At 37.7% G+C, this 22,244-nt stretch overlaps 3 protein-coding genes and 1 long non-coding RNA gene across 4 annotated transcripts; all 4 read left to right on the forward strand.

Moving 5' to 3' along the window:
• The first annotated feature begins 233 nt into the window (after positions 1-233).
• On the forward strand, positions 234-2,741 carry LOC123866281. Its single transcript, XM_045907734.1, has 3 exons — positions 234-375; positions 1,647-2,635; positions 2,737-2,741. Exons 1-3 carry the CDS (start codon positions 263-265, stop codon positions 2,739-2,741), a joined length of 1,107 nt encoding a protein of 368 aa, XP_045763690.1. The 5' UTR covers positions 234-262.
• Positions 2,742-2,950: 209 nt separating this feature from the next.
• LOC123866492 lies at positions 2,951-4,259 on the forward strand. Its single transcript, XM_045908125.1, has one exon. The coding sequence runs from the start codon at positions 2,992-2,994 to the stop codon at positions 4,114-4,116; it is 1,125 nt and encodes a 374-aa protein (XP_045764081.1). The 5' UTR covers positions 2,951-2,991; the 3' UTR covers positions 4,117-4,259.
• A 3,434-nt stretch (positions 4,260-7,693) lies between these two features.
• On the forward strand, positions 7,694-14,187 carry LOC123866482 (solute carrier family 22 member 1-like). The gene is made up of 7 exons (XM_045908080.1): positions 7,694-8,217; positions 8,300-8,402; positions 10,194-10,294; positions 10,665-10,816; positions 11,307-11,915; positions 12,003-12,184; positions 13,645-14,187. Exons 1-7 carry the CDS (start codon positions 8,042-8,044, stop codon positions 13,840-13,842), a joined length of 1,521 nt encoding a protein of 506 aa, XP_045764036.1. The 5' UTR covers positions 7,694-8,041; the 3' UTR covers positions 13,843-14,187.
• LOC123866508 lies at positions 8,409-9,538 on the forward strand. The gene is made up of 2 exons (XR_006796207.1): positions 8,409-8,743; positions 9,405-9,538. It is a non-coding gene; the product is annotated as an uncharacterized LOC123866508 (long non-coding RNA).
• Positions 14,188-22,244: the final 8,057 nt, after the last annotated feature.

The raw sequence follows: 22,244 nt of genomic DNA on the forward strand, positions 1-22,244 counted from the left end.
TTTTACGTGGTAAAGAAACAAGTTGCATCCTGGGAACGGGCTATTATGGAGCGGCTACTTTTGTCCTTGTAAATCAAAGGTTCGTACGGGATTTTTAAAAACCTAAATCCACGCGGGCGAAGCTGCGGGTATCAGCTACGCACGTACTTATGCCTTATTAGGTACTACCTAAATTGTAGATAATACATAGATACCCACATACTTATTGTACCTGCCTGATAATTTTATTTTTTGTTTCAGAGAAATTGTTTGTCTATCTATAATGAGTGGAAGACATGGGAATAAAACTCGTTTATTTATGAGTGCTAAACGAAAAAAACATCATTTCCGTATAAAACGACAGACCCACTTTGCACCGGATACAGTACCATCTAAGTAAGTAGATTTCCATTACCTATTCAAGTATGTATCTATATACTCTATACTTACTAATAAATAAAATTGAAGTGTCTGTCTGTAATTTCGAAATAACTAGGTACCTCATATTAAGCTCATATGGTTATTTGAAGTGTACCTTAACCGGATTACACATTTTTTAAATTTTTGTCTGTCTGTATGTTTGAACGGGCTAATCTTCGGAACAACTGAACCTATTTTGACGGGATTTTCACAGACAAGTAGAGAATTAATCAAGGAGTAAGGTACGCTACTTTTTAACCGACTTTCATAAAATGAAGGAGTTGTGTTTTTTTACCTATGTACACCGATTTCTCTAAATTTTCTTAACCGATTTGCGTATTTTTTTAAAATTGATAGAACACTTTGCGACATTGTTCCATAAAATTTTTGGATTCCAACTCCTCAATCCTGATGCTGCAGCGGACCTGAGCACCAAAGCTGATAAAGTTTAGAAAATGTCGGTTATAAATTGGTACCTATACCAAATAAAGACTTTGTCATTGACCTCGAGTACCCAACTCCTCAATGCTGATGCTGTAAGGAATTGTATTCCTAAATCCTGGTGATCCCATTGGATTTTTAAAGTATCATACGTTTAAATGTTTCTACGAAATTATGTACAGAGAAGACATACCTTCATCCCGGGGACAGGCTGTTACGAATATGCTACTTTTGTCCTGAAAAATCAAAAGTTTCCGCGGGATTTTTAAAACCTAAATCCACGCGGGCGAAGCTGCGGGCATCATCTAGTTATTGTCCATACTAATATTATATCCATCCATACTAATATTATAAATGCAAAAGTGTGTCTGTCTGTCTGCTAACTTTTCACGGCCCAACAGCTTAACCGATTTTGAAGAAATTTGGTACAGGGTTAGCTTATATCCCGGGAACGGATATAGGCTACTTTTTATCCCGGAAAATCAAAGAGTTCCCACGGGATCTTTAAAAACCTAAATCCACGCGGAAAAAGTCGCGGGCATCCTCTTGTAATATTATAAATCATTGGGCAAAATGTTGGGCGGCGGATTTGTCTAGCAAATTTTACTTTAGAATATTAGCTATATATAAGCTTCGCCCGCGTGGATTTAGGTTTTTAAAAATCCCGTAGGAACTTTTGATTTCCCAGGACAAAAGTAGCCTCTCCGTAATAGCCCGTCCCGTAATAGTTTAGTCGCACATGTAAGGATTTGAGGTCACATCTTGCTTAGAAAATATTATTAATAATAGTATTTTTATCTTTCCAGTAATGAAAACAAAGAAAATTCTGCAACAGCATTGAATACACCTTCCAAGGAGACTCAAGAACTGATGGAAGAAAATGTCAGCTCCTCCTCGTCAATTACTAGACTCAATGATTTGAATATAGTTTGTGAGAACGATGATGATGACTGTGATGAAGAGATATCAAACGATAAATTATCAGGACGCAGAATCGTAGATATTAAATATTTGTTTTCTTCGATTTCAAATATTAAACACCAACATACAGATTGCACGTTTGCTGATTTAAAGTTTGTAAAAGAGCTACGAAAGGGTTTTACGAGCCAATATGTATTCAGATGCAAAATGTGTCAAAAAGTTGAAACTGTGCACAGTGAAGACCCAACATCAAAACTAAATACTAATACTGCAATTGTGGAAGGAATACTATGTTCAGGAAATGGATATGCTCAATTGAACGAAATTTGCAGTGTGTTAAATATGCCAAATATGCATCAAAATACATATACCAAAATTGAACAATCTCTAACCCCATTGATTGAAGAATGTGCCATAGAGGAGATGATCGCAGCAGGTGAAGAAGAAAAACGGCTGGCCATTTTAAATGGCGAGATAGATAAAGAAGGTTGTCCAGTAATTACCGTAGTTGCAGATGGCTCGTGGGCGAAACGTTCATATAAAAGTGGTTTTAGCTCTGCCTCTGGTGCTGGTTGCATTGTTGGAATGAGAACAAAAAAAGTATTGTTTCTTGGGGTTAGAAATTCCTACTGCTGTATATGTTCAAGAAGTATAAAGCTTAATAAAGATGTAACTGAACACAGATGTTTTAAAAACTGGTCCGATAGTGCAAACGCTATGGAGGCAGACATCATTGCAGAAGGTTTCGCTAAAAGTGTAGAAATGCACGGAATAAAATATAAAAATCTTGTTGGAGATGGTGATTCGAGCATAATGAAAAAGTTGTTACTGAAAAAGCCTTATGGCTCTGATTTTACAATATCCAAAATTGAGTGTAAGAATCATTTGCTGCGAAATTTTTGCAATAAAATTAAAGCACTGGGAAAAAAAACTAATAATCACAAAGGATTTGTACCAGTGCACCTTCGAAAAAAGGTTGAACAGAACGTTTTGCGCCTAAGAAAGGCGGTGACTGGAGCGATAAATTATAGAAAGTCACAAGAGGATTCAAATCACGATGAAAAAATTAAATATTTGAAAACAGATATTAAAAATGCAGCAAAGCACGTATTTGGAGACCACAGTGATTGCGATGCTTACTATTGTAACCCAGAAAAATATAAAAATGAATTTAATTTAGTTCCTGATCTTCAAATTACTGGTTTATGGACTGACATCCAGAATCACGCGATGCATTTAGCGTCAAATGCAGAAAGTCTCATATTGGACGTGACAAATAATACTGTCGAACAATTTAACAATGTTATTGCAAAATTTATTGGTGGGAAACGAGTAAATTATACCACCAGAGGGTCCTATCAAGCACGATGCTTTGGCGCGGTCACATCGTGGAACAGTGACTTGGCTATACATTCACGTCTGTCTAAAAAAATTCAAGGTTGTAGTCCTGGAAAATACACTGAGACATTTGTTGAAAGAAAAAGACGAACAAAACAGAAAACAGAAAACTACCGAAAGAGAAAACTTTCGTTTGCCCAAGGTGGAACTAGCAAAAGACGAAAAGTCACTGGACCTGACGAAAATTACGGTCGGCTAGATTTGGAACCAGATATGCCTGCAGAAGTATTTGAGGACAAGAAAAATAAGTTTGTTTCTCAATTAAAACTCACAGAAGCAAGTGCCAAAGAGCTCGAAAAAAATACAATTGGTCAGAGTGAGAATGAATTGTGGGCAATGGAAAGGCGCAAGCGTATCACGGCGTCAAATTTTGGAAAAATATGCAAGCTTCGGAGAAAAACCTCGGTTGCAGGCTTATTAAAATCATTACTCTATTCACAATTTAAAGGCACTCCTGCGACTAATTATGGAAAGGAGAAAGAAGACGAAGCCATTAAACAATTTTCCGAAGAAACCGGACTGTCCGTTGTCAAGTGCGGGTTGTTCGTCGACAGCTGTAAAGGTTTCCTGGCTGCAAGTCCTGATGGACTTATTAATGAGGATTCCATTATTGAGGTGAAATGCCCATACAAGATTGTAGATATGACTCCAGAAGAAGGTATACGAAAGAAAAAAATTGACAGCTGTATACTTCAGGATAACACTTTAAAATTGAAAAGAAACCACAATTATTATTATCAAGTACAAGGTCAATTACATATAACACGCCGAAAATTGTGTTATTTTCTTTTGTGGAGCCCTAAGGGATTCATTTATGAAAAAATAGAAAGAGACGAGGAATTTTGGAAAAATATAGAACCAAAATTAGAAAAATTTTTCTTTGAATGCCTTCTGCCAGAAGTAATTGATGGTCGCATACCAAGAAAATTGCCTGTAAGGGAAAGAAATTACGACTGAATAAATATTTTTTTAGTTAGAAATTATGTTATAATTTAAATACCTACAACCCCCACTTCTTTAAAAACCTTTTCCAAAAAATACACTGAAAAGAGTAATAAACTTAAATTTCGGAAGAAGTTTCAAGAAGTTTCTTGACTTTACTATCTTTCTCTGACTTTTTTTCTGTAACACTGACTTCTGAAATTATTTTACTCTTTTCAGTGTGTTTTTTGAAAGTCGGTTAAATTTTTAGGGTTCCGTACCTCAAAATTCAATTTCAAATTCAAAATATTTTTATTCAATTAGACTTTTACAAGTTCTTTTGAATCGTCAAAAGCATCTACCACTGACTGGTTCGGAATGCTTTTCCTACCGATAAGAACCAGCAAGAAACTCGGTGGTTGCTCTTTTCAAAGATTTGATATACAATATTATGCCATGTATAAAAGCAATTGAAGTCCCGCGCATTGCTGGAGCGAATTGTAAAAAAAAAGAAACCCTGATTGATTCACTTCGTTGCGTGTCTGTCCGTCTGTCTATAGAAAACTTCCCGTTGACCAGAATCAGGCAGGTAGAAAGTCAAGTAACGGGAAAAATCTGAAAACTGGGCCAGTTTTTTTTTGTAAAAAGTTTTTATTTCTAACTTTATAGTAATTGTAAAACTATAAAGCTCATTACAATTTCAAGTAGTCCAAGTTTCAAGTCAAGTCCAAACACGGCTAGGATACATTGTCTTATTACGAAGTTCCGGTGCCTGTCTTTCGGTTTCATCATCAGATCTACGTTACTAAATGGTTCTTTCTTAGTGCAAATGCTGCACTTGTTGATGAAAATAGCTACTCGTATGTTATGTTTTCCTATTTTGAAGAGTTCCCGTGATTCCTCTAGGATCCTGTCATCAGATCCTGACATGATGCCCATGGGACCACATCAGCAGTATTATCGGATTTTAATAGTTGTATACCTACCTAAAAAGTAGTTTTCATTACAATTTCAAGAAGCCCAAACACTACCAAAATCGCTTTTTGTATAAAATGAAGAGTTCCTTCGATTTCTCAGAATGCCATCATCAGATCATGACTTGATGATCATGAAATCACTTGGGAAGTCTACTTTAAACAAAAAAAGATATTTGATTAATCGGGGAACACACATTGAGAAGCTCCTCCTTTTTTGAACTCGGTCAAAACACTTCTCCTCAATTTGTTGCATTAAAAAAGTATTCATTTAAATCAACGACTTAAAAAAAATTCAAAATAAAAATAAAACCGACTTCAAAAACCACAAACACTAAAAAGTAAAAAATAATTTTTGTTTAGCTACACGTGTAATGTACCTAGGTATGAAGTCGAGCGAGCATAACAAAATTAGAAATCCAAGAGTGAAGCTCGCCCTCCTTAGTAGTAGGTACATTACACGTGTAGCTAAATAAAAATTATTTTTAACTTTTTAGTGTGTGTGATTTTTGAAGTCGGTTTTATTTTTCTTTTGAATTTTTTTTATTTCACAACTTTTAGTGGCCCCACTGTACTATAATATGATATGCCCAGTTAAAGCCTACTGTATACTAAGCTATTACACTGATCGCGAGCAATTTGCTCTTATCCATTGAGGAGTTCTGTTCTCCATCTCCGAAGAAATTCATCAGATCTTCACAAAATTCATATGGGACCACCTGCACAGTATACCCTTTCAAACAAAAAAAAAATTCTCAATCGGTCTAAGGGTCTTTGAGTAGGTAATCGGGGAACATACATTAAAAAACAAGATTCCGACGAATTGAGAACCTCCTCCTTTTTTGGAAGTCGGATAAAAATAAATAATTGCAATCGCGATATAAAGTATCTCAACCCTGCTTCAACAATAAAAAATAATACTTACAATCACACGATAATAAATAAAAATAATCATTGTATCGTGTAAATATCGACATCGGTGTACATCACTAGAGTATCGATAAAAATATGATCAAGTGCCACTTCCCTATTAGTGTACGTGTAAGCTTTACCCTCCCTCACCTCCAACCTGCCCCCGTAAACTGCGAAAGGGACAACTGCAGCTCAGGCTGATTTTACCTACAAAAACCTCGACCAAAAGACGTTTCGTATTTTGCTGTTTCCTTCTTCAAAACTGGACAGATCTCGATGGTTCTTATACCAAAATTTAGAGGAAAAGTATATCTTTGCTCCTATGTTTTGCTTTTTTCTTAAAAACTTATCAAATTTGTATAATAGTCGTCTGAACGTGACGGTTGAAACTGGCGATTTTTTCGGGTTTTCGGATTGTCATATTTATTTTCGTGATTATGTTTTGAAAAAAAGGAAAACATACAGGCACGCATTAATGAGACCTAGATTTTTGTGAAAAAAATCATTGCTCTAGAGACATTATCCACGAAGGAAACAGGAGAATACGTTTGTATGGAGAAAAGCCACTCACGCTTGCTCTTAAAGCAAAGTCCGCTGAATTCCAGACTGAAAGACTGAATTACCCTCATTCCTGGATATTTTTAGAAAATTAAAGTACAAAATACTCGTATTTTTTACAAACTCTTTACAGCGGTGCCAGCAATAGATTCAACGAATCCCACCATAATATTATATACTAGCGGATACCCGCGACTTCGTTCGCGTGGATGTAGGTTTTTAAAATTCCCGTGGGAACTCTTTGATTTTCCGGGATAAAAAGTAGCCTTTGTGCTAACCCAGGGTATAATCTATCTCCATTCTAAATTTCAGCCCAATCCGTCGAGTAGTTTTTGCGTGAAGGAGTAACAAACATACACACTCACACTCACACACACACACACACATACAAACTTTCTCCTTTATAATATTAGTATGATTTTTCCGTAGTCTAGTTGACGAAAGAAGAATAATATAAATATGCTCAGATGCAAAATATATATCCAACTAGCTTATTCTCGTGACTCCATCCGTACGTGTGTCAGCGGGCTGCATCTAATGACCCGTAATAGGTAGAGAGTTGAAATTTTTACAGAATCAAAATAGCTGCCATGACAATGAAAAAAAAAGTGTTATTTCTTGTACGATGATACGGAACCATTCCTGTGCGAGTTCGACTCGCACCTGACCCATTTTTATTACCTATTATTAATTTAATGTCTTTATGTCACACTGCACGTTCATTGTAACTTGGTCACCTTCAACTGATAGGAGTTAAGAGGGCTCTCTCCGTCACTCGCTTCATACAATCGTAGTTCCAATTTCATTTGAATATTAAGCAACCAAAGTCCACGAAATTTTGCAGACATATTCTAGAAACTAATATCTATGTCTGTGGTTTCCAGATTTCTGTTAAAATATTCGGTTTCAAAGTTACGCGGTCTTAAAAATTTTCATACAAATCTTTGAGCCCTTGTAATTTTAAAACTACATATTTTTAGAAAAATCTAAAACACCACAGACACAGATATTAGTTTCTAAAATATGTCTGCAAAATTTCATGGACTTTGGTTGCTTAATATTCAAATGAAATTGGAACTACGATTGTATGAAACGAGTGACGGAGAACGCCCTATTAAACGAGTTAATTTAAACTCGTTTGCCATTTTGATCATTCGAGATAATAATACAACCAAGTTAAGACGTACCCTACCTATCAGACATCAATATTCAGAAACAAAAACAAACTGTGATAATGTTATTTAAAATAAAAAATAAACTAGATTTATTTCAAATCAATGTTAGTACCACAATATTAATTTACTTAAAAACTGTGTTCGTTCGTGTGTTAGTGTAAATAAACTCAAAAAAGTATAATATTAATTTAAATGGTTGCCAGTGGACGATAATAATTAATTTTAATAATGTTAAGTATACATAATAAGTTATGTTTACTATAAAATAAGTGATACAAAAATGAGGAATATTTAAAGTGTTGTTTTTCAATAGTAATGGATACATAAATTCATAATATTAAAATGAGTGCTACAGAAGTTGCAAGTGTCAAGAATGTGGATTTGGACGAGGTATTGGATAAGTATGGTATTTTCAAGCGATACCATGTGGAAAAGATTGTTCTGGTGTTCCTTGCATTCGCTACCAATACTATGTACAGTACGAATTACATATTTTCCGCCAAGGAAGTGCCTTACAGGTATTTTTATTTCAACACATGCAAGGAAAAACATCGTATCTCATTCTTCTTATTTGTATTGTTTCATTTCCTGTTATTTCAGATGCAAAGACGACATGCAGGACGTCTCATTCTGCAGCGCGTCCAACGCCACGTATTACTGTTCGGGATGGGTGTATGACGAGCCTAACAGTTTTGTAGCTTATGTAATAACACAGTACAAACAGAACAGTAGTTTAACTTCATACAAAGTGGCCGCCGCCGGTTTGAATGTATGCGTGAGCAGCGGGCGCCGTGTACGTACGGAAGTTTCACGCACACATTCGCATAGTCTCAAGTGGCTCAAGTGGCCGGCAGTACGGGCCGCGCCGCCATGCTAATCGCGCGCAATTGCGTATTACGTTGCACGCTCGCTCTTTTTTGTTTTGTTAATAACAATTATGACTTCAAAAAAAGCCAAAATTTATTGTGGTGTCTTCGGGTGTCTCAATAACGACTCCAACAAACCGGACTTATCATTCTTCAATATACCTACTGAACAAGACACGTAAGTACCTAAACATTTTTGTAATAAAATTATGTGTCAGTAGGTACCTATGTGTGCTAGCCCAGGATCCGTGTCTGGATGTACTAGGTACCTATTAATATATTTAATATTTTATATTTAGATAGAATAAAATTAGAATAATATCAATTTTTACAGAAAAAATTTTTACTTACTTATTTAAGTTATGGAGTAGGGGAGACCGGGGTTAGTTGACCAAGTTTTCATTTGAATAAGCCTAACTTTTTAATTTTTCACCTAAATCGGCCAAGTACGAGTGGGACTCGCGCACCGAGGGTTCCGTACATATGTAAATACTTATACTTCAGGGGTGTTATGTGAGATGTTTTGTACGTAATACGTATGTAATTCGCCCTACTACTTAGACTACGCTGTCCGTCTGTCTGTCTGTCTGTCACCAAGCAGTATCTCATGAACCATGATAGTTAGACAGTTGAAATTTTCACAAGTGATGTTTTCGGTTGGGTTTACTATTTGTGTAAGCTCTAACCCCCTGATTATTAAACGTAGATTAGAGTGTCATTTCATTCCGTCTAGTCTACGTTTATTAATAAGGGGGCATAGTAATAGGTTAGATTTTCTAAAATACGTGTTTTATAACTTAATATTTCTTTTATTTGGCTTATTCATTTAATTGTTTCAGGCGCTTACAATGGCTACGATCAATCGATCGCGAAGATTTGTCCGATAAGCCAACACGTCGCATACTCGTGTGTGAAGTATTCAAAGCTGAAGATAGAATTTTTAAAATTTGTCTTTTCTTTTTAAAACGTCTTTTATTTACACCCCATTTATGAATTGGTAAAACATTTCATTATTATTATTACGAAATTAAAAACCTAGTGCTGTCATACATAATACGCAAATAATATTTAATTAAAAATAAAAGTGACAACCCTAGGCGTCAACGCAGGAGTAGGTAATTAACTCGCCGATCGGCGTTAGTTAGCCTACTATAAGCTTATTGTACCTATACTAGATGATTCCCGTCACTTCCGCGTCCGCGTGGATTTAAGTTCTTTAAAAATCCCGTATTAACTCTTTCATTTTCCGCGATATAAAGTTGTCTATGTCAGTTTCCGGGATGCAAGCTACCTCTATACCAAATTTCATATAAATTGGTTAAACGCATGGGCCTTTAAGAATCCCTTGGGTACTCTTTGATTGGGCATTCTCTAGTAGTAAATGTATTACATAGTATAATAATATGGATTCATTGATGTTAGTGCCTATTTGCGAGGTTTTTCTTTTCATTTTCTTGTTCATTGATCAACCTCTCTGACTCTCAGCATCATAATCATCATTATTACAATCACAATTTTTTTAGACCAAGAATTAAGTTTTAAAAAATGAACAGAAGAATAGAGAAGAAGTTTGACATTTAATCTTGGCAGAGCTCATCTTAGTTGAAAAGCATAGTAACTGTTTGCAGTTTGCATTGGCCTGCCACGAATGGAAGAGAACCCTGGTCGGATCGGTGAACAATTTTGGATACATGTGTGGCTTGTTGCTCGTGGGACCCATGTCCGACCGGTAAGACAAAGTTACCACAAAATACATAGATACATGAGAGGGCGTAGGTCCTATTCCCGGCAGGGGTGTGGAATTTTATGATTTCTAAATTTCTGATCTGGTCTGGTGGGAGGTTTTGGCCGTGGCCGGTAGGGTGGTAACAACCGGCGTGCTACCAAACGATTTAGCGTTCCGGTACGATGCCGCGTAGAAACTAAAGGGTACCTATGGGTTTAATAAAAATTTGCCATTATCTTCCAGGTTAGCCTGCTTCTATCTTAGATCGCTTCATCACTTACCACCAGGTGAGGTTGCAGACAAGGGCTAACTTGTATCTGAATAAAATAAAAAAAGGTTCGATTCAATTTCACCTAGGTACTCTTCTTTGTAGGTTAGGAAGAAAGACAGCGATCGTAATAACAGGAGTTTCTGGAGCTTTCCTTGGGACGTTGAAGAGTTTCTCCAGATGGTACTGGTTCTACATTGCGATAGAGTTCCTGGAGGCTGCCATAGGAGATATTTGTTCGCCGATGTATGTATGGAGTGAGTGAATTACTTACTTTCCAAAAAATATCTATCCTCCTAAGTTCCTAACTCTTTTTTATCATGAATGAAATTGGCAACCAAATGAATTCTCCCGTGGAACTTAGGGCCGCAGCAATTGTTTTCTATGCTCTCCTATTTTTAGCTACTGGCTTGACTTGGTTCCACGAAAGGCTTACTCTTTTAAGGTCTGCTTCAATAAACTTCCTGAAGGGGATGGCTGGTCGACTTCATCCGTACAGAATTAGGTTTTTGAAAATCCTGTGTAGCCTAGATCACAAAGTCACCTAGTTTGCCAAACAGCCCAAGCCGTCCTGTGGTTTGATATAATGTATGTTAATAGACCAATCTGTCAGTCAGTCACCTTTTCCTTTTTTTAGATATTTATTATTTTTATCAACATATTATGGGCTATAATTTAGTCACGACTCTTTTATTATATTGCTTTATTTGTTAACTATTACTTACAAAATTTTCTCGTCTGTTCCAGCTCTAGAAATAGTATCCACTAAGAATAAGTTAGTATACTACATGATATGCAGTTTTGGCTTTACTTTCGGAGGAGTTACTACGGCTTTTATAGCTTGGCTGATACCTGATTGGAGATGGTTCCTTAGGACTATTTACACACCAGCATTTTTATTCTTATTTTATAAATGTCTGCTAGATGAGAGTCCAAGGTGGTTGCTAACTAAAGGAAGAAAAGATGAAGCTGTAAAAATATTTCAAAATGCAGCAAAGAAGAACAAGATTACTATTGACAAGAACTCTTTAGACAACTTAACATGTGAAGTGAGAGAAAACGTGAAGTTTTCAGTATTGTTGAAAGATACTTTCAAGTCGAAAACGCTGAGGAAACGATTCTTTGTGTGCCTGATTTGGTGGACGACGTCTACGTTTGTGAACTATGGGCTGATGATCAATTCGGTATCCTTGCAAGGGAACAAGTATGTGAACTTTGCGTTGACGATTTTGGTTGACATACCAGGAACCATAGTGACTACTTACATAATGGTTCATTTTAAGAGGAAATTTCCTTTGATGCTTTCATTTTTTGCTGGCGCTGTTTTGTGCATGTCACAACCATTATTACCGTTGAGTAAGTTACTTTTTAAAACCCTTACCTACGCGGACGTTGTCGTGCTGGTGGACAAAACCAATTTTCTATAATTTTTCCTTATTTCAGATTTGCCATGGCTCTCTTTGACGGTATATATGGCGGGGAAGCTGATGTGCTCGTTCTACTTCTCCATCACGTACCTATACACCTTGGAGCTGTTCCCGACGTATACCAGGAACTCGATGCACGCGCTGTGCTCCTCACTCGGCCGCGTCGGATCCATCGTCGCACCACAGACACCTTTACTGGTAATACTGACTTTGACGGTTTATGTGGCGGGGAAATTGATGTGCTCGTTTTACTTCTCCATCACATATCTCTACACCTTGGAGCTGTTCCCGACGTATACCAAGAACTGAATGGACCAGCAAACAAGTTGAGCATTGAAGCGATTGGCTAGCAAATGGCGGATGTGCGCGATTGGTTGATCAGTCGGCGCGGGTGCACGCGATTGGTTGATATCCACCAACTTTCGCTTGCCAGATTCGCCAACTTTCTCCCACTAAACCTCTTCAGGTCCAAGTTGTTTGCCGGGCACTTTAATATTGACGACAAATATAGTTTTTAACTGCATCGTTGATCTATTGGATAGCATATTCGACTGACTATATGGAATGGAATTCTCTTCCTGGAATGTCGCTTTGATAGATCATCACTACGAAGCTTAAAAAGTCGAGTAGGTTACGAGTGTTTCAAAAAGAAAACCACTGTTATTCCTAGAAGCCTGTTTTATTTCAGTAAAACCGATTCGCAACTACAGCCAAAGGTTGACTTATATTACACCGTGGAGCCTGATCGGATTGCGGCTGAGAAACTGTCAATAGTTCTATGATCGTTCACATTCACAAATAATAATGTACACCAATGGCCCAAAGCCTAACTCTATGCCAAGCATCAAATATAAATAAAATTACACTTTTCTCTTCGGGGAGAGAAAGAGGAAAAGAGAGAGAAAAGAAGAGGAAGCAAGGGAGAGGGAGAGGAAGAAAGACGTCTGCCTGATTTTTTCTTACCAAACTAATTTAGCTTACCTTTACATTGTGTTATATGATGCTAGCACCGAATTTAAAATTAATTTGTATTGAGGTGTTTTGGACAGCGATCAAAATTCATAGAATGCGAGATTCAGACCCTTATCAATTACTAGTCTATCTATATAACTTTTCAACAGATTTTTAACTACGTTCGTTTTGGGGGCCACGAGCTCGGCTTCAGCACGGTGTAGCATGAATCTATCCTTACTCGTGAATGGATGGAATTCGATGCACGCTTTATGATCTTTTATCTCCGGTACAGGCGACCCGCTACTCACAAAAAATGATATGAAAATACTTTCACTCTAAATATTTTGTATGCTATTGACATTGTTTCACAAAAGTTAGGTTTTGCGCTTCATTTTTTTAATATCAAAAACGATTTTTTTTATCTATTTTCACATAATTTTTTTTTTTGTGGTGTACCTAACCACAAATTCACGGTTTACGGATTTTTCCCTTTACTTATGCTATCAGACCTACCTACCTATCTGCCAAATTTCATGATTCTAGGCCAACGGAAAGTACCCTATAGGTTTTCTTGACAGACACGACAGAGGGACAAACAGACAGACAACAAAGTGGTCCTGGAAGGGTTCCGTACTTCCTTTTTAGGTACGGAATCCCAAAAAAAGTGATGTTAAATAATCGTACCTATTAATATGAACTTTCAGACGGTGTATTGGGCGGGTCTGCCGTCCTTCGTGTTCGGCGTGGCGGCGCTGGTGGCGGGGCTATCCACGTTCCTCGTGCCCGACATCGCCGACGACGCGCTGCCCGACACCGTGCTGCAGGCCGAGGCGCTGGGGAAACCGAAGATACCCTCCAAGCCAGTCGGGACTTATAATGAGGGGTTTGATACCCAAATGTGAATAAATCCATGCTGTCTTAGACTAAAAATAGGTATTAATTACTTAAAGGTGATTGTGATAGGACAGGCAATAATGTTGTTTATTTATCTGAGGGTAGTTGAGCCCTTACACATGGTCGACTAGTCGCCCGGCGACTTAGTCGCGCGCGACTGTTAAAATCGTCTGATAGTAAGTACCTACTAAGTAGCCGTCCGATAGTCTGATCCTATCCAAAATCCGTGGTTACCTACTTCATTTCGTTCAGGTGAGGCCCCGTTACCACAACGCGGCGTCCCATTCACATCACGTTGGGACCAAAGATTGAAACTAAGCCGAATTGAATTAGGACCGACAACAGACCGACACAGCGGATGGGGCAACTCTCTGTATCCGTTATCTCCGTATAATTGAGTAAATTAATAATCATGCAGTTATTTAAATCGATGAACACAAAACGTCGAAGCCTCTACGTTTTATTACAAGTTCCCTAACTGTCATGAACTGTGCCTATAATAGTAACCCCCGTTTGTCTATATATTTGCATAAATTTTCGTAGGGTAAACGAATATTGACTACATAACTCTCAGACTCTTATATATTGTCTAAGTGCACCAGTAGCCATAGCGTCTAGATACGAAGATAGATTGAAAATTTAAAAAAAATCCCGTTTGGATTCCCGAACAGCTGAAGCCGCTGAAGAATCATATTGTCAGATGTTGAAAAGAAAAAAATCATTCGTAGTAGTCAAAAATATTTTCGTTCGTTTTACGAGGGACACTAAGTACAAACATTACCTAGTACAGCAAGTAGATAGATAATTAATGCTATTACGTAACTCCACAATATACAATCACACTCATGCTCATTAGAATGCTGCATGTATGTGAAATTAAGCAGCAATAATTGCCCCGCACTCGGGGCGCGATGATCCCTCAATTAGGGGATCATTAGGCTCGACGCGACGCCAAATCGACAGTGCAATCTACTTTGTTAATAGGAACAATAGGTCCGGATTGTCTACTTTAAGGTTTTGTTAAAATATAGTTCAACCTTCGATAATATCTAGTTTTAACTAGATGATGCTCGCGATTTTAGCCCATGGATTTATGTTATTACAAATCCCGTGAAAACCCTTCAATATCTCGGGATAAAAGGTAGCCTGTTGCTCTCCGGTCTTCTTCTTCTCTCTGGGCTGGTTTCCGCACTTAAACGTTTCCGTCTGTTGTGCGTGTATTGCCCCTCCCCGCCGAAGTCTTCACTCCAGCCATCCAAGCTCGCTCCAGAAGCCAAGTAGACCGCCCAGGTTGCCGAGGACTTCATGGAGTGAGGTTGGGGAACCCAAATGGCGTTCTCGTTGTTGCTCTCCGATGTATAACTAAATCATCATTCAAAAAATCATGTCGATTAGTAGTGATTAAACTGATTACATTAATACGTTTACGGGTACAACGTACGTTTATTATCATAATACCAGAGGACGCGGCATGCATTTGAAATGAAGCAGAAATAATTGCCTCGCAATCGGGGCACGATGATCCTCAATTAGGGGATCATTAGGCTCGACACAACGCTAAATCGACAATCCAATCTGCAGATTTGCTACCGACATTTATAATGGATGAACGAAAACTCGCGGCAAAATTGAGAATACGTGACAGCCTTTTAGGGTTCCGCGGTAAAACAAGAAATCCTAAAAAAAGCTGTCACACATTCTCAATATAACATAGTTCTGTCTAATCCATCTGTCTGTCTTTATATCACAGCCAAAACAAAAAAAAGTTCAAATTGCCCCCTGAATATGAAAAGATACCTCGTTAAATGGTATTATGAACTTTATCAGTTTTTTTTTTTTTTAATTCCCGTTTACGAAATAGGTAATGGCCGTCCAAGTTTTTAGCAACCATTATGAATGCGGTATTTTACCTTTGTATATTATATTAAATGCATGTTAGACCACCAGTTCCACTACCACAATATAGTACATGTAGTAAAAAGCCGTGATAGCTTAGTGGTTAAGACGTCCGCCTCCTATTCGGAAGGTCGGGGGTTCGATTCTGGACACGCACCTCTAACTTATCAGATTTATGTGCATTTAAATTAAGAAATTAAATATCACTTGATTTGACGGGGAAGGAAAAAATCGTGAGGAAACCTGCATGCCTGAGAATTCTCCATATTAATGTTCTCAATGTATTCTTCTTACTTCTCATTCAGAGAAGTGCTCAGTAGTGGGCAGGCGATGATAATGATAAATAAAGTAGGTAATTATGATGATGTTCTAATATTACCTCCTCCAAAGAAATGGCTATATTTCAGCTACACTCCTAGTGTAGTTTAAGCCTAGCGAGCCAATCAGGTCAAATGTTTTTTGCGGCAGTATCGAGCCCCTAGCGGGTCCCTATTTCCTGTAAACTTACCGAAATCCCTACTATCCGTTCTCGCAACAAACTCGAACATATTTTTTTCTTATTACTGAATAGCAATGAGCTACTTAAAGACATAGACAAATCGTTCATTCAAAATAGGTAAAATTTCCTCCTTTGGATGGTCAGAATTGTTAGATTTGTAAGATGATAAAGTGGTGATATTTAATTAAGTAAACTTAAAACTACAACTACGAGGGTTGGAATTTAAAAACTTCTTTGATCATTTGTAAGCAATTTGATCTTCAAATTTTAGAAGACATCTCGAAGCTTCCCGAACACTACCCATCCGGGAACGTAGCAATGAAATAGTTAACAGTCTATTAAAATATGACCAGCGTTTTAGAAATCACCCACACACCGAATCAAAACAATATTGTGTGTAACAACATTATATTATTATTAGATTGATAGCATTTTCTTCTTCTTTTCTTTTCTTAATGTCAGCCCAGCAATATGCACTTCACCAGTGACGAGTAGCTTGAAGGAGGCACATTGGAGATTGGCTGGAAAAATGTGCCAATTTTCTGAGTAGCATTCTATAATTTACCTATCACTCTGAACGCGTTTCAAATGGAATACGAAAATGAATCTATGGTAGGGGCAACATAGACAAAAACCTTCTTTCGATCCCGCGCCATCCACAAAATTGCGCCGCTTAACAACTAGCCGTCTTATTTCGGCGGCCGAATAAAACGTTTTGTATCGGGAATTGAATCGGTCGGTTTTTGACCACGGCCCATTCCCTGCCTCGGCCTTTTTGCCCTTCCGATGTGCCCCGCGAGGCGGATTGAGTCTGAATAGACATGGCTTATTTAGTTTTCTTAGATTACTTGCAATGGAAGAAAAGACAATTTCAATACGAGTAAGACTGCCTTTCGTTTAACCGGTTTTCTACCAGCGCTAAGATCAGCTAAGATAAATGTAAAATAACGTACACTTACAGTGATGATACATCCAACATGGAACCAAGACATGGTCGCTATAAGCATCATAAGATGCTCAAAGTCGCTCAGTGGGCGATGGAGAAAGAAGAAGGATGGAGGAGACTTGAAAAGAGCAACCGCCGAGTTTCTTGCTGGTTCTTCTTGCTAGGAACAGCATTCTGAACCAGTGGTAAATTATTTTGACGATTCAAAAGCACTTGTAAAAGTTTACTTGAAAAAAAAATCTATTCTGTTCTAGATGCTGTTGTGCTTGAAGTTTCTCTACGAGAGAAATAAATAAATAAATCATAAATGAGGAGATCCGTAGGAGAACCAGAATAACTGACATATTATTTGAATAAAAAATATTTCCGCCTTATTCTAATTTTATACGTTTATTGTATTAATATATTAATTTTATACTTTGAGTATTTCTCAGCGACGCGTAGAGTGTCGGAGCTACGTAAATACTAATTAGGAAGTGTAAATGCAATTAGACGGCCGACAATGGAATACGGTGAAACTAAGGATCCATTAATTGAATTGCATTCCCGGGACCCGCCCCGAGACGCGATCACTGAAATATTCAAGTTCTTGTAATGCGACAGTAGTAGGTACGAGTAGTGTACGCTTGCTTCCCGGAAATATTTCTGGAACGAGTCTCGGTTGTTGCAAAATTTTGTATAATAATAATATAGGTACATTTTTTTTTTCACGATACAATTTAGCCCTTGACTGAAATCTCATCTGGGAGTAAGTGATGATGCAGTCTAAGATGGAGCGGGCTATCCTGGAAAGGTTACCAACGGCAGTTTTTATTAAACCCATACTCCTTTGGTCTCACACGGCATCGTACCGGAACGCTAAATCGCTTGGCGGCACGGCTTTGCCGGTAGGGTGATAACTAGCCACGGCCGAAGCCTTCCGCCTTTGAGATGTTCATCAACAAAACTATCACCAGTGGAACTCTCAGAATGAGAAGGGTACTAGATAAAGTCAACCACGCTGGCAAAGTCACTGGCAAACTTTTGCACTTTTGAAAACATTATGGAGAACTCTGAGACATGCAGGTTTCCTCACAATGTTTTCCTTCACCGTGAAAGTATCGCACATACTCGTACATATTTAAAATCTAAATAGCTCTGAAAAGTTAGAAGTGCGTACCCACTTTTCAAACTGAGGATCTCCCGATTAGGAGGCGGATGTTTTAGCCACTAGGTTATCAGAGAGAAAGAAACCCTTTTTTTTACAGTTCACACATCACCAATTACATACCTATATCTAAGGGTTTAGTTATACCAACGCCTCTAAGGCATCAAGAGCTCCGGAATAAACTTTGTCACCATCACGGCCTACATTTACATCATTGTCACATTTAAATATTTTACAATATCACTAATTTCCATTACAACCATTAAAAATTGTTAGACAATAACTAGCACACAACTTCTGTACGCGCGAGGTGGCAGCAAGAATGCAGGCACGTTTCCTCGTTGCATTGCTAATGCTAAGCTGATTGTTTGTTCAAACAACGAGCCAACTCTCTTTCACTGGCCACGGGGGTGCAATCAAGCACTTTCTTGTTACTGTCTCTAGAAGTTTTTATACTTAGTTTCACGTAGCTCGTTTTCTCGTTTTTAGTACAATTCTGTTGAGATGTGGAGATATTTTATCACGTATTTTTTTCCCTACAACTAATTGCCAGTGGCCATTGATAATAGTACAATTTGAGGATGTAATAATGATTGATGCAAGTTTTGCGGAATCGGCCTACTTATTGATTGCATTTCCATGCTACACAGCTGGCAGGCTAATCCTACAATGTTCTGTCTCTAGATAAATAATAAAATAAATATACTTTTATTCGGGACTATAAGCTAGGCGCAAACACAGTACATAGAATGAACATAAATGAAACATAAATACTAATAAATTAAACTTAAAAAACCTAAATATTTACCTACTTATAACTTAACTTACTGAGCTTTCCATGCATTTCGGCCGAGACGACCGCCGCTATTTTGTAGTTCTAATAAATAATAGACATGTACTGCAAAGGCGCGGTGATCGTCTATGAGGCTATATCCTAGATGAGGCTATTAACCGTAACTCGTAATTTTTTTACCATAAGACTCCATGGCCCCAGGTTCTCCACAGCAAACGGAACAAAAATGTATCGTTAGAAAATAGATCAAGTGACAGAAAAACAATTTTACTACATATGTATATAGTTTTTATTTTATATTGTTTTCTATACAAATAAAATATTATAATACTAACATAAATAGTCAGAATTAAAAAAGTTAAAGGTATTGGTGAACAGCAAAAATCACTTAATCAGCCGGTTTTCTAATAATAATAATCAGCCGTTTTAAAAGTCGACAAACTCCACCCTTACAATATCGCCACGAAAAACCTATCATTGCTTTCCATTTCCCTCAAACAGAGATAAATAATCAGGAACTAAAAAGTTCCATGAAACGGTGTGTACGGCGCGGAATTACGCCCCGATGTACCGTACGTTATGCTTAGGGCGCATTTTATAACTGCGGAGTTCCCCGCTGCGGAAACATAAGACTTACCTTTGCGCTGCGTACATTGCATAATTACCTCCAAGCTGCCTCCAAGCATCATTATTTTGCTCCGTGTCGCTTCATTTTGTTTTTATTGCTACCACACACGTGGTATCCAAGAGACCTATGTCAGGTAAGGGACGCATACAGGCTGATGATAGATGGAAATAGGGCTAAGCAGTTATTTGTATCTCGGTTCTCTAAGAATTAATGAACTACTCATTATATTGCTGTTGGCTTGGCACTGTCAATTCCGAGTATTTGTCATAACGTTGGAACTTGCAATTTCACTACGCCTTTGCCGCATAGACGTTCATGATTTGTAATTATATGGACTTTCAGTCTGACGTAAAACATTATTTATTTATTTTATTTTAGGTAGGTAAGAGACATGATGGCACATCTAAAAAGTGGCATTTAGATCGTACGTCGATTCGTTGCTCCGTTGCGATGTGATTGAAGAACAAACAAACAATATGATAAAATAAAATAATCTTTTATTGGTGTAAAAAACAATGGTTAGTAAAACGCGTCTAATTAGAATGATATTACTCCATGTCTCGCATTAGAGCATGCGGCGTGCATGTGAAATGAGGCAGCAATAATTGCCTCCGCGGAGGCGCAATGATCCCTCAATTAGGGGATCATTAGCGTGTGTTTCCACAGACCAACGCACGACACGACTAAATGCGCGAACGACTCCCAGCATCATATTCTTGCATTCTTGCTTTTCCTTGCGGATTCAACTGCATGCATCCATGTGTCTAATAAGAATAATATTACGATGTCTCGCATTATAACATGCGGCGTGCATGTGAAATGAGGCAGCAATGATTCATAACATATCACGTCATATGCTGCAAACCGCATTGGTTACCGTGCTTTTTTGTATGCCAAGCAAACGATTAATTTCGGTATCACACTTCACACTATAATATTATAAAGGCGAAAGTTTGTGTGTGTGTGTGTGTGTGTGTGTGTGTGTGTGTGTGTGTGTGTGTGTATGTTTGTTACTCCTTCACGCAAAAACTACTGGACGGATTTGGCTGAAATTTAGAATGGAGATAGATAATATCCTGGATTAGCACATAGGCTACTTTTTATCCCGGAAAATCAAAGAGTTCCCACGGGATTTCAAAAAACCTAAATCCACGCGGGCGAAGTCGCGGGCATCGGCTAGTTAAAAATAAAAATTATGGCTGGTTCTGATAGTAGTTCAAAAGTTTTACGAGAAATAAACAGAACGGTCTTGTGATGCTTAGGTATTTATTATCTTTGACTTATAGTAGGTATAGACGAAGGCTCACAAACACAATTACATAGCTCAAGTGACCTGGTTTGAACACATATACACATCTATGTTTCTTATTACAAAATGTAAGAAATAGTTTTATAATATCAATAATATCATTTGAAGGACTTATTTCATTTCTTTTGCATTTTATTTCTATACTTATTATCATGACCACAAAACGTAGGTTACGTTTTCTACCGGTACCCTCGTGAGAACCCAGGCACTGTCAGAGGAGTTAGTACAACCATGCAATCGAAATTTGCCGACACAGCACGATCACGCACATAGCACCACCAGCGATTCCGCTCATATTTGTACGTGATCTTTGTAACCAACGACTAAAGCACATAAGTAGACTGAAGCATGGAAGAGGGAAAACAACCTTAAGCTTGGTAAGATTTACGGTATAGTTAAGATTTAGTTAATAAGTTGATCATTAATTTTAGACTAAATTATCACTTAGATACGATAGTTTAAGAATAAAATTGGTCAGTAAAAAGCCTCCGTTTCCTTCAGACCACCCTGGACGCTGCGCTTACGTAACTCGTATCGTGCCATGCCCATGGAAATACACCCGGCTCGACGTGACGCCAAATCGACAATCCAATTTGTGGATTTGTGAGTGTTATTAATCGGCGGACGACTCAAATCTTTAGTAATGAGAAATGAGAATAATTGCTAATGGAGGGATCCATTATCCATCATTGCGTTTATCAGGTAGGTAGAAGTGGACCTATTGAAATATCTATTTTCTGTAATAATCAAATTGGTTTTTTTGAGTACCTTAAAATTTTAATTAACTTCTGTTTTGTTTACTAAATAGCGCTTGGTGTTTGTAAAGCCAATTTAGAAAATATCAAAATTTTGGCGGCAATTTCGAATTTTTTTGTATTTGTTGTTATAGCGGCAACATTACAAAATACACATGTGAAAATTTCAGGTCTAATGACCTGGTTGACGAGATACAGCCTACTAACATACAGACGGACGGACGAACGGCGAAGTCTTAAGGATCACGCTCGCTAGCACCTTCGGGTAGGTACGGAGTCCCCTAAAAACACGCTATTATAATTACTTAGTTCTGCACTTAAACTCAGAAATTAAGATGTTTTCATTTTACTGCTCCTTCCTCCATCATCATAATCGTCGTTTCAACTGAATGGTTTAAACCGTAGTTTACCACTATGGCCAAGTGCAGAATGGCATA

The sequence above is a fragment of the Maniola jurtina genome, chromosome 6 (assembly GCF_905333055.1).
Source record: "Maniola jurtina chromosome 6, ilManJurt1.1, whole genome shotgun sequence".
In the NCBI taxonomy this organism is placed as follows: Eukaryota; Metazoa; Arthropoda; class Insecta; order Lepidoptera; family Nymphalidae; genus Maniola; species Maniola jurtina.